The 13231-nt window shown below is 47.3% G+C and overlaps 1 protein-coding gene across 3 annotated transcripts in view; it reads left to right on the forward strand.

Moving 5' to 3' along the window:
- Positions 1–13231, forward strand: part of KCNT1 (potassium sodium-activated channel subfamily T member 1) — a 187997-nt gene that overhangs the window by 130608 nt on the left and 44158 nt on the right. For all 3 annotated transcript variants that reach the window (XM_084821145.1, XM_084821144.1, XM_084821143.1), the window contains 4 exons: positions 1631–1767; positions 4135–4198; positions 7077–7185; positions 11271–11379. In XM_084821145.1, the coding sequence (XP_084677271.1) occupies positions 1631–1767; positions 4135–4198; positions 7077–7185; positions 11271–11379 (419 nt within the window). The remainder of the gene's footprint in view (positions 1–1630; positions 1768–4134; positions 4199–7076; positions 7186–11270; positions 11380–13231) is intronic.

Consider the following 13231-nt stretch of genomic DNA (forward strand, 5'->3'; position numbering starts at 1 on the left):
TGGCAGAGATTCCTCCTGCCGGCATTCCTGAGATAGATAGTGACCCTGGCAGTGAGCAAGTGTCGGAGGGGGGCTTGCTGGATGCTCGACGCAGACGCAAAGAGTGGCAAGCGATGGAGGGCGCGGAAAGGAGGCGTAGTGCCCTTTTGGCGCGCAAGGAATGTGGACCCAAGGGAAAGAGGGAGGATCTCTCCCTAGCCCATAAGTTCAGGGTCTTCAAGTGATTCTCCTTCAAATGGGGATCAACTGCCTACTCAGAGCATAGGCTACTCTGCTGTTCCTTGCTTAGTCACTGGTGATTAGCATCTGAAAGAGTCATTAAGTTGTAAAAGGATTAAAGCCTTGAAAAGAAACCTTCCGTCTGTGTCTTGAGTTGGCTATTGGAGTCTACTGAAAGAGGCCACCAGGGCGCTCCTGACACTGGGCCCGTCCTCAGCCGGGCTTCCATCCACTGCCACGCAATTGGCGTCTGATGTAACAGACGCCATTTGCGTCCCTGCCCTTGGCCGTGATAGGCTACGTAAATATTTACGTAGCCAATCATGGCCAAGGGCAGGGATGCAAATGGCATCTGCTACGCTGGGCGCCATTTGTGTCCACAGCCCAGCAGCGGATGGCTGCGAACTGAAGATGACGGACCCGGACCGGCCGGGGCCAGGTAGGGTCCATCCCAACCAGACTTCGTGGGGTGGCGGGGGGGAGCAGTCTGTTCTGCCACGGACTCTGGGGGACTGGATTCTAAAGAATCTGACCTCACTGAAGTCCGTGGTGGATTTCTCCACCATTCCTACTCCCACATTCATTTAAAAAATAAATAAATCTTAAGTTCTTCCTATCCCATTTGTGAAGAAACGAGTAGATTTTGCTAAGTTCTTATCAAAAACCACCCCCCTCCCCAAATTCTCACCCATCTCTACAGCCAATCAAAACAAAAGCAGGGACAGGACCAGGAAAGTGGCAAGGGGGGTTAACCCTTTCAAACCCCATGCTGTGGTTCCTAAGAAAATATCTCCTCCCAAGCTCTTATTCCTTCCTTGAATAGCAGCTTCAGGGGGCAATTTTTACCAGAAAGGGTTAACTCCCTACCTGCACCCCATGGTCCTGAACCTGATTGGGCCTTGTTGTGTCTGCTTAAAAAAAAAAAAAAAAGATACATGAAATGTGATTATGCAGTGAATATATCATCTAGTTTGACCCTCCAAATTGCAGTTCTGAAAAGATGCGAGGGATCTCTTTAAAGTATCCAGGAAGGTGGTGGGCTCTCCCACACTGGAGGCATTCAAGACGAAGCTGGACAGGGGATGCTCTGACCTGGATTCCTGCACTGAGCAGAGGGTTGGACTCGATAGTCTTATAGGCCCCTTCCAATGCTACTGTTCTATAATTCTATGATTCTATGAAATTTAATAGCATCGTACACAGACCTACAGTTCCTAGGTTTCTTTGCAGGGTGGGAAGTCATTACAGTTAGACCAGTTTCAAATCTATTTCACACACACACACACACACACACACATGTTGTGTAAATATGCCCTTAAACAGCGTAAAGGTTTGTGGTCCTTAAAAAACACACACCCTAAAATGTTAAGCAGTGATGCTTAATTGTGACACACCTGGCTTTCTCTTTCAGGATTATTATGTGGTTATCCTTTGTCCGACAGAGATGGATATTCAAGTGCGGCGGGTCCTGCAGATCCCATTGTGGTCTCAGCGAGTGATCTATCTCCAGGGATCTGCCCTGAAGGATCAGGATCTCATGAGAGCAAAGTGAGTTGGAAAGGGGAGACAGCTTAGCAGAAGACTTACAATCCACAAAGAGCTCTATGAGATTCCAAAGCTTGTGCATTAAGGTCAACAGACATTAGTCCAGTAAACAATATCCTGTTCTTACAAAGTGCTTTCTGTGTGTGTGCATGTGTGTGTGTGTGTGTGCGCGTGTGTACATGCATGAGAGAGAGAGACTGCACTGGTGTAGATTGAGGGCTTCTCTACACCACATTTTTATCCTGCAATTTTACCACGCCTTCTGCTTCCAGATTCTTTGCAGGATTAAAACTGGCTCCTTTACACATGCTTACCCATGCCTGGGGAGGGGGTCCTTTCTCTGCAAGTTCTACATGTTTCATTGTACAGCCACTAGATGGCACTGTGGTATAGCAGAGTTGTGCATTTACACAGAGCTGTTGTCGTGCTTCTAGAAAAAATGCCGGACTTTTCCCGATCTTAAAAAAAATGGGATAAAGTTTATAAAGCATGGGAGAGATTTTGGAGGTTGATGACATCATGTAAAGGACCCACAAACCTCCATTTGAACCTGTAGCAGATTTCTCTAACATATAGAGAATAGAGACACCAATTTCAAGGCAGACAAGTGCAGTGGATCAGCAAATATATGCAAATTTCAAAGCAGAGCAGTGAGTGGGATCAGTAAATACACACACATTTCATGGCAGAGCAGTAAAGTGGAGGGGAAACTATGCAAATTTCATAGCAGCGGACTTTTGAATGTGCATACTTGTGCAACACTGAAAAAGAAAAAGAAAAGGTTGCAAACGCATTTGGACTCTCCAGTGTCCTTTCTTCTTGATTTTCTGCCAAGGGATGAGGGAAGATGGTGGCTGCACTAGTGAGATTGTGAGGAGCGAGGGGGGGGGGTGTTGCTGCTTTTCCCAGGAGGCTCTCTAGCCATTCCCAGCAACCCATAATGAAGTCGCCCTGCCGGGTTCAGACATCACAAATCACCCTGAAAACAAGCCACCCTGAACAACCCAGCAGCAAGCCTGGGGTTCTCAGGGTGGCTCGTTCATGGAAAACAACCCACAATGGGGGAAAAATGCTTTGGGTTTGGACGGCAAGACAAGCTACCTTGAAATGACTCACCCTGGCTTATAGTGTTGTGTGAACCAGGTCAAAGACTCCACAAAAAGGGGGATATTTGCAGAGGGCTTTAAAGGAAGAGAGAGGTAGTTGTTGTTGTTGTTCAGTCGTTCAGTCTTGTCCGACTCTTCGTGACCCCATGGACCATAGGATGCCAGGCCTTCCTGTCCTCCACTCTCTCCCAGAGCGTGCTCAAGTCCATATTCATTGCATCAGTGATGCTATCTAGCCATCTCATCCTCTGCCGTCCCCTTCTCCGTTTGCCCTCAGTCTTTCCCAGCATCAGGGTCTTTTCCAGAGAGTTTTCTCTTCGCATTAGATGGCCAAAATATTGGAGCTTCAGCTTCACTATCTATCCTTCCAATGAGCACTCAGGGTTGATTTCCTTTAGGATGGACTGATTTGACCTCCTTGCAGTCCAGGGGACTCGTAAGAGTCTTCTCCAGCACCACAGTTCGAAAGCATCAATTCTTCGGTGCTCAGCGTTCCTTATAGTCCAGCTCTCACAGCCATACGTTGCTAGTGGGAGAACCATAGCTTTGATTAGATGGACCTTTGTCGGCAAGGTGATGTCTCTGCTTCTGACTATGCTGTCTAGGTTGGCCATAGCTTTCCTCCCAAGGAGCAAGCGTCTTTTAATTTCATGGCTACAGTTACTGTCTGCGGTGATCTTGGAGCCCAAGAAAATAAAATCTGTCACTGCTTCCATTTCTTCCCCTTCCATATGCCAGGAAGTGTTGGGGCCAGATGCCATGATCTTAGTTTTTTTAATGTTGAGTTTCAAACCAGCTTTTGCACTCTCCACTTTCACCCTCAACAAGAGGCTCTTTAGATCCTCTTCACTTTCTGCCATTAGGGTGGTCTCATGTGCGTATCTGAGGTTGTTGATAATTCTCCCGGCAATCTTAATTCCAACCTGTGATTCATCCAACCCGGCGTTTCTCATGATGTACACTGCATATAAGTTAAATAAGCAGGGCGACAAAATGCAGCCTTGTCGTACTCCTTTCCCAATTTTGAACTGTTCAGGAGGCAGCAACTAAATCCATCCCAAAGAAAAAGAAATGCAAGAAAGCAAAGTGGCTGTCTGATGAGGCTTTACAATTAGCTGAGGAAAGAAGGGAAGAGAGAGGTAGACAGCCCCCTAAATATGTGTCTCTCCCCCCCCCAACCTGCCCCCACCGTCTTCCAGAGCTTTTATCTTGCTTTTGATCTCCTCTTGAGTATGATTGATAGAATCTTTTTTAATGTTTTCAGGATGGACAATGGGGAAGCCTGCTTCATTTTGAGCAGCCGGAACGAGGTGGACCGCACAGCTGCTGTAAGTCAGAGAAGGCTCGGGCTGTTTTGAGGCCGATAAAAACACTTTTGCTGACAAAACACTGATTTATACCATCAGGGAACTGGCTTTGAATATCTGGACATACAAAGAAGTCCAGCTGAACTACATTTATTCTCACAGTTCTTCCCTTGACCATTTTGAGATGGTGAATAGCCCCCCTGCCCCTCTAGGCTATTCTCTGAACACTGAAATATTTACGCATTTTTATTTATTTTAAAAGATGTTTTGGCTGCCTTTATGGATAGGACCTTCTTTATACAGTGTACAAGATTAAAAACACACACACAGGATCTGCAAAAACACTTAAAAACCAATACATGGTCAATACAATGCTATAAGAACGCTGTAAAAAGAGGTAACACCAATAAAATGAGCAGCCCAGAGATTATGGAAAAGCCATTGTAAACAAGTGCATCTTCAGAACCCTCCTGACAACTTGCAAAGAAGGTTCCTGACAAATCCCTGACAGAAGCTGCTTCCAGTGGTGTGGGGCCACCACTGAGGAGGTCCTCTCCCTTGTATTCACGAGCCTAACTGCCCTTGGCAGTGGGGAGTTAGGAAGCTCCTCTGCTGATGACCTCAGAGTGTAGGCAGGCTGGAACAGGAGAAGACAGTCCTTCAAGTAACTTGGGCCCAAATGATTTAAGGCTTTAAAACTTAAAACCAGCACATTAAATTGGACTTGGAAACGCAGCAGCAGTCAGTGCAGTTGGGGCGGTATCGGTGTCACATGAGCCGGCCACCCAACGTCTGTGCGGCTGCATTCTGCACCAGCTAAAGTTTCGGAACCATCCTCGAATGCAGCCCCACATAGAGTGCATGCAGCCTGGATGTCACCGGAGCGTGAATAGCTCAGGCAAGATCTTCCCTCTCCGGGTAGGGTTGCAGTTGGCGTACGAGCCTAAACTGGTAAAAAGTCCTCCTGTCCACTCCTGCCTCCGGAGCTTCCACGGTTCGCGCCAAGCCCGGGAGCACTCCCACATCGTACACCTGGCCTTCCGCAGGGAGTGCAACCCCATCTAAGACCACGTGGGCCAGTTTCCTTTCCCAGAGTATCTCCTCCTTGTCTGGATTAAGTCATTTTTTTTCCTTCCTCCATGCTGGGGGTCGCACCCGGGGCTGTCTCTGGATTCTAGCGTGCCCTCAGCACCGCACTGCTGATGGGCCCTGCCGCCCACCTGTAGCAGCCACAGCCCTGTCTGCCGCCGCTGCGGCAGCTCTATTACAGCTGCCCGGCAACCACCACCCCGCTGCTCCCAACACCACTGAAGCCCTCCTGCCTGTCAACCAGCCAGCCAAACTCCCCTCCCCTCTCAAAGCCCCCTTCTGCCCAAGCCACCAGCAATGCCACCCAATCCCAATCCCCTCCATTATTTATTTATTTTTAATCTGGTGTGGTGGATCTGGATCCAATTCTTCCTCCTCCTCCTCCTCTTCCTCACTCGGCTGGACTCCGGCAAGGCACCACCCTGGCCAGCCAAGAGCAAACTCTGCATGCCATTTTGAAAGGTCTTTTCTTTTCTTTTCAACTTACTTTGTGAGTAGCAGCCATCTGAACCAATCAGATACTGCCTTTGGGGGGACTCAGCCAATGAGCAATGTTAAGACTGCCCTGTGCCCACATTGGCCGTGTCCCTGCCAAAGGCAGTGTCTGATTGGTTCAGATCGCCGCTGCTCATTACATAAGTTTAGAAAAGGCTTTTAAAATGGGGGGCCACGGGGCCTGCAGGCTTGGCCATCTGGCTTCCCAGGTGGGCTAGGAGGGGGAGAGCGGCGGCAGGCAAGCAAGCACAAGCACGAATGGGCCCTTTTGGACTCCTGGGCCCTTGACACCTGCCTGCCCATGCCAATCCCTGACGCCAGGCACCTATAGCACCTGGAATCTTCTGCATGCAAAGTATTTTTTGTTTATGAACCAACTTAGGAGCATTTTTTGTTAACAGGCAGTATGTAAAGGGTTTAAGAACAAACTATTTGTGTAGTCCATTTTGCATTGGACTATGTTTGGTATATAATCTTAATTAGTATATGACTGTTTAGGATGAGGTTTCATACATGCTGCCTGCCCCCATCAAAGCAACCCCCAAATTAGATCTTTGGGGGGGGGGAGGCAGCAAGTCTAAGGCTCCAGACCTATAATCACTTACCTGGGAGTAAGTCCCAATGAGCTCAGTGGGACTTCCTTTTGTGTAGACGTGCATAGGATTGCACTGTAAAGCCTTTCAGGTACGGTAAAGCCTTACAGCCTGTAAAGACTTTCAGCCTCTCAGTTTGAAATGTGACATTTTGTATTTATTTGTTTGTTTGTTTATTAGATTTATTAGCTGCCCTTCTGGCCGGCTACCCGGCCACTCTAGGTGGCATACAATACTAATAACAACATGAAATACAACGAATTCACATAACCAACTGAACAAAACAACATAACAAAAAGAACATTGAGTTGGAAAAGGCAGATTCCCAAAATGATGAAATTTATTTCTGTCACAAACCAGTCTAACAAAAAAGAAAAAACAACAACAATAATAACATATCAGCAAAATGCATAAAACCATTGTACTATTTCCAATATTTCTGCTGCTGCTGCTGCCTGTTATTTTTCAATCCAATTCCAGGTCGAACCTGGCATCTTTGAAAGTGATAGGATATCATTCTGCCTTTCCAGACCCGGCGCCCTTTAGAAGTGTTGGACTACCACTCCCATCATTCTCAGCCAATGTGGCCTGTGCTGGCTGGGGACAATGAGAGGTATAACCCAACACATCTAGAAGGCAAAAAGGGCCAGAAAAGGCTGAAATGGAAGTTGTACAATGCGCCAAAGAGGTTTCTGATCATTGTATTCCTTTACTTTCTGTAGGATCATCAAACCATTCTAAGAGCTTGGGCGGTGAAAGACTTCGCTCCAAATTGTCCCCTCTACGTCCAGATCTTGAAGCCAGAGAATAAGTTTCATGTAAAATTTGCTGGTAGGGTGTTTCCCCACCCCTTTTCTTGTCTGTTTGGTTGTTTGCTGAAATAATAGGGGACTAAGGCGATGTAGCATTATCATCTCTAGCTGGAAATGCTCTAAAACCTCCCTCAGTTCAAAGCTGGTCCTATAATATTTGGGATCTCACGGCCCCAGACAAAATCGTTTCTCAGCCACAGGGCCTCTCCTTCACTGGAAAGGGTTCATCACTTGCACCTTTTTCCCATTGAGAGCCTGGACGTTGGGGGGCATAATCAGTTGGGGGTTTCATGCTGCTGGTGGGTGGGACCCCTGGGTCGGTGCAGGGGGGGGCAGAGTCAAACATGGGTGAGGTCACTCCTCCAGTGGAGGCTGATGGCTCCAATTTCACTGGGGCTGTGAATCCATTCCGGGTTTCAGTCAGAACCAGCCAGTACTTTAATGGAGCTATCCAAGGTGCTGAACCTATTTTGGGGATAGGGTTCAGCACCTTGGATAGCTGCATTAGAGTTCTGGCTGGTTCTGACTGAAACCTGGTATGGATCCACATCCCTGCTGAAATCAGAGCCACCAGCCTTCACTGCCCCCCTTCTCTTTCCACCTGCCCCCTTTCTGTCTCCCCCCCACCCCCCCTTTCTTCCTCCCTTCTCAGTGGACTGCTGGGGGAGGGACAGATCCCTCTTTCCAGAGGGCTGTGATCTCTTGCAGACAGTTTTTGGAATTAGAGCCAGGGCTGCATGCCTCTCTGGGGCCAGAGGGTTGCCCACCTCTGACTTACACCTAAGGAGAGGCCTTGCTCTGGTGTCCCCAAAGTAAGCCTTTTTTAAAAACGTGAGGAAGGCAGAGGCGGTGGCAAGAAGGGCTGAGTAGCAGGAAGGGTGCAGTGCCAGGCCCAACCTGAAATGCGGCCAAACATTTCAAGTGGAGAGTTTATTTTTCTATGCATTCTAAGGACTAAATTTGAGAACACTTTCCTTACCTTGGGGAGCATACCTCTTCTCCAGATGAGAGCTGGACATTTAAGATAACATTGTGAGGTAGGCAGCCTGAGGTGACACCTAAACATCAGGTTGCCCCAAGCAATGGCAAACATATTAATGAATATTTTACATTCTTCTCCTCCCTGTCCAAATGCATGAGACCACCAGAGGAAGGCCTTAACCTGGTGATGAAAAGATAACAACGTTGGGGCCAGGCGGGCCTCGCTGTGGATATAATTCCATAATCAGAGGGCCACCACCGAAAAGGTCTCTTCACACCTCTAATCTTGTGTAAAAGGCGGCTTCATGGCTGCCATTTCCATAAAAGGCCTTTTACGCAGAATAACAAGCCTCCATTTTTACACAAAATGTTAGGTCACTAAGGGACCAGGCAGCCACACAGCCATCGCCGGGTGCTTGTCGGGCTGTCCAGTGGCTCACGTGGCTTAGCAATCAGGGGTAGTCACCCGGCAGTGTCTGCAGACCCCAGTCCGGTAGGCTGAGCGGCAGGGAGTCGGTTGGACTCTACCCCTGTATTAGATGCCTGCGACATCTAAGATGAGGCCTTCAAGACGAGGCTGGACGCCATTTGCCAGGGATGCTCTGACTTGGATTCCTGCCTTGAGCAGGGGGTTGGACTCGATGGCCTTGTAGGCCCCTTCCAACCCTACTATTCTATGATTCTATGACATCCCTAGATACAGAACATCGGTCTCATCCAAGAGCGTGGGTGGTTGCCAACCAGTTCCAAACACTCAAGTGCCTTGCTCAGGAATGGAACATTTGCCACTGGCCTAATGTTAGTATGATTTTCTGGGTCCAAGGAGAGTTTCTGCAGGTGTGGTCTCCCCACCGCCTCTTTCATGCAGCTTCGGACCACTTCCTCTCGCAAAGCAGAGTTGCTCACCTCCTTGGCCCAGCTAGCTGTTCCTTCCCTGCCAGTTTTTATAAGCCAAGAGGGCCAAGGATCCAATCATAGAATCACAGAATCATAGAATAGTAACCAGTGCTGAGTGGAGGGGGACTAGTATTTCCCGGGATTTGGAAGCTATGCTTCTATTAATGCAGCCCCAAATAGCATTTGCCTTTTTTGAAGCCACATCCCATTGTTGGCTCATATTCAGCTTGTGATCAACAATTCCAAGATCCTTCTCACTTGTAGTGTTGTTGAGCCACGTATCTCCCATCTTGTAACTGTGAAATACAGAAGTGGTTGCACGAACCTGTCTAAACCCCTTGGCAATGTCCTTGAAATGTCATTCTCAGTATATTTTAAGCTAAACTATTCTACCAAACTCATTCTTGGGAGTGAAAAACAGAAACATCACACACCTGTAGATTTTGTAGCCTAAAGACTTCAAAAACCATGATGATGTGAGACTGTGAGTGAATCTTGAATACACACACACACACACACAAAATGGGAGCCTCTAACTGAAGCAAGCAATGGAAAATATTGATGGGACAACAGTGCAAAGAAACAGCTGAAAAACAACACTATATATGGCAAAGACATTTTCCACCACAAGCTGATACTTGTGTCTGGGAAAATGGATTCCACCTATATGCCAAACATTTGTGTTGTCTCATAATGGAACAAATTATACTGATATTGGAAGGTCCCTGGGCAACCTCAAGTAACATGTCATGGGAAGGACCTTTCTGTGCGTGAGATCCAGGAGAGCTGCTGCCAACCAGAACAGTCAATACTGGGCTATATGGACAAATAGTCTGACCTGGTATATAAAGCAACTTCCTATTTCTGATAAACTTTAATAATGGAAACTGGGCTCCTCACCAATGTTGGTAATTTAACTTGTTACATCACACACACACACACACACACCCTCTCTGCATACCACTCCCCTCTCTCTTCCTTTAGGATAACATTCTGCAGGCCTGAGTTAGGAGCCCTGCAAGGGAGTTGTATATAGTCTTGTAAATAAAAGGCTATATACTAGCGGAGCTCCTAACTCAGGCCTGCAGCACGTTTTCGTCTAAAGGAAGGTGGGGGAGGGGGTGTCTGGGATGTGTAATCCTTAAGACTTCACATACCATGACGAGGGGACAGTTAATTCACCCTGCCTGAATACAACTCAGTGGCGATGCCCCTTTCAGGCTGTGGAACCCTCAAACAGTATTATTGCTATTTTCCTCCGTATCTGCTTCTGTGGTTTATATAAGCACAATGATTGGCTGTTCCTTTTTAATTATATTCTATTTTGCCATTTCCACAGAGCAGGGATTGGACCCAGTGAGGGGTCCAGCTGGCAAGCAAAGCTCACAACAGGGAGTCCAGCATCTGATGGGTTTAACGGCCCAATTCCGACTTCGTCAGCTGGTGTTGATTAGACACAGGAGACAAAACGCATCCAGCTTTCATCCCACATCAACACTGTTTTCAGCTGATAAGATTTTTCAAAAGGGGGGAAATCTGCCCACGAAACGAATGAAAAGTGGGATGAAATAAATGGCAGGGAGGCATAGAAATAGACTGGCAAAGCAACCGCCATCAAAGATGGACCACCGAGGGGGTCCAAGAAGGGTGGAATCCAAAGCCCATTTGATGTAGTGTTTAGACCAGCCTTCGCTACTGCTACCCTCTAAATATGTTGGACTGCAACGCCCAGTCAGCATGGCTAATGGACTCTAATGCTGATGGGGATATCAGGACTTGCAGTCCGACACATCCGGGGGGCATCAGGTCGGGGAAGTCTGGGTTAGAGCATCAGAGTAAGACTGGAAAGTCTCGTGGCATCGTAAAGACGAACAAATTTATTCTGGCATAAGCTTCCGTGGACTACAGGCCACGTCATCAGATGCATGGAGCATTATGGAGAGATTCAGGATTATATACAGCACATCTGGTGAAGAATTAGAAATGGTGAAATCAGAATGGAGGGGCAGGAAGCAGGGGCTTGAGTTGGGGGGCAGAACTCGGCAGCCGGGCTTGAGGAGGAGCTGGGAAGGGGCCACACGCAGTCTCCAGACAAGGGTCTTGAGTAGAAAGAGCAGGGTTCCGGGTGCTGAGAAATGGTGGGGTGGTGGCCTAAAGAGCAGGAGGGTGGCAGAAACATTTTGAGTTGGGCTTTGGGAATAATTGCAGGGCCCTTCTCACTTTCAGATCATGTGGTTTGTGAAGAGGAATGCAAGTATGCCATGCTAGCTCTGAACTGTGTCTGCCCGGCAACCTCAACGCTCATCACCCTCCTCGTCCACACCTCCAGAGGACAGTAAGTAATGGCATAATCCAGACTTCCCCAACCTGGTGGCCCTTAGATGGTTTGGATTGCAAAAAAGGCAAACTTCATGTTAGGCATAATTAGAAACGGAACTGTGAATAAACCAGCCAATATCACGCTGTCTTCATACAAATCTATGGTGTGATCACGCTTAAAATACTGTGGACGGTTCTGGTCACTGTATTTTAAAAAGGGTTATTGTAGAGCTGGAGAAAGTTCAGAAAAGGGCAACTGAAATGATCAAGGGGCTGGAGCAACTCTGCTATGAGGGAAGGTTACAACAGCTGGGATTGTTTAGCTTGGAGAAAAGGAGGGTGAGGGGAGACAGGATAGAGGTGTAAAAAAATGATGCATGGTGTGGAGAATGTGGATCAGGAGACATTTTTCTCCTGCTCTCATAATACTGGAACCCAATGGAGGTATGCAATCCTGTGCAATTTGTGGCTGTAATTTGCGCAAATCTCTATTTGCACAAATTGCGGCCGAGACAAAAAAATGTGTTAAAAAATGTGTTAAAAGTCTCTGGCACTCGGGGAACTGGCACGGCTCGGCTCACAAAAGGAAGCCAAGTTGGAATGCCACAGAAGTCTGGCAATCCCCCAAAGGGCTGGATTTCCTTCCGACGGGCATTCCTAGTTGGCAGTGGTGGTAGGGGGAGTGGGTTCATAGAATGACAGCTGGGACATGCTATGATTCTAAAGATCCCTGGTGGAAGGGAAATCTGGCATCTTTATTCATGGTGCTGTGTGTTCAGTGGCAGGCCGTTTGATTCATGCACTCCAGCCCAATCTCTCCTGGTCATACATTGCAAGCTTCAATAAAATACCTTTAAGTGACTAATCCTGTGGGTGCTCATCATGAAGGATGACACCGCAGGTTACTTATTTTTGCCATTTCAGACTCTTGGCTGAGTGGGCTTTGAGCAACGCAGAACCAAATCAAAGTGTTACAGGAGGTTGATGGTTTGTTGCTTGGCAAGCTTAGCTGGTTGTTATTCTTACCTCTTGGCATTTGGCAGCTAGTCCAGAAAGCATCCCCTTTCTTGGGGTATGTGAAGCTTTGAGGCCTACAGAGGCAAGGAAAAGAAAAGGTGCAGAGTTAGCGGCTTGGAGTGTTTTGTTGGGAGGGGGTATCCCTGAGAGGGGTAGTTTCATTTCCCCAGTTAAGTTTCAGTTTCATTTCCCCAGTTAAGTTTCAGTTTCATTTCCCCAGTTAAGTTTTATTTCTTCTGGGTTGAAACAGTACTTTTGGTTTTGAGGGAGGAGGGTATATAAAGAAAGCAAGAGAGCAGTAAGAGCAGAGTCAGGGAGACCAGAGCCTAAAAAGGGAGCAGGAGGAAGGGGCTTGGAGAAGTCTAAGTGCAGCTAGGGTAAAAGAACTTGCATTTTGCAACATTTCTTTTCTTTTAATGCCTTTTGTATCACTCAGCTCTATTGTGTAAATGCCTTTAGTTGTGATCTGGTTGCTTTAATTTACTGTTGAGGTTAAAACCCCACTGACACTCCCTGCTCTCAGCAACTACCACCTGAGACAGCTGCCCCACTCAGCCTAGTGGTAGGGTTTTTATTTTATTTATTTATTTATTTATTTATTGCATTTATACCCCACCTTTCTTCCTCTTGCAAGGAACCCAAGGCGGCTTACATTCCAGACCTGGTTCATTTCATTATTCTTTGATAAAAATCAGATTTGTTTCATTCCTCATTTGGTATTATTTCTTTCATTGTCATCACTTGCATTCGTGTTCATGGCTTTTCCATTGACTAATTGCTTGCTGCCACCAGCAGTCTCCTGGTGACCTGGGGCTGGTGAGAGTTGAAATTCAAAATACCCAGAGGACACC

Source organism: Heloderma suspectum, chromosome 14, assembly GCF_057233095.1.
Source record: "Heloderma suspectum isolate Gila_16-S chromosome 14, 16-S_ref, whole genome shotgun sequence".
Lineage (NCBI taxonomy): Eukaryota > Metazoa > Chordata > Lepidosauria > Squamata > Helodermatidae > Heloderma > Heloderma suspectum.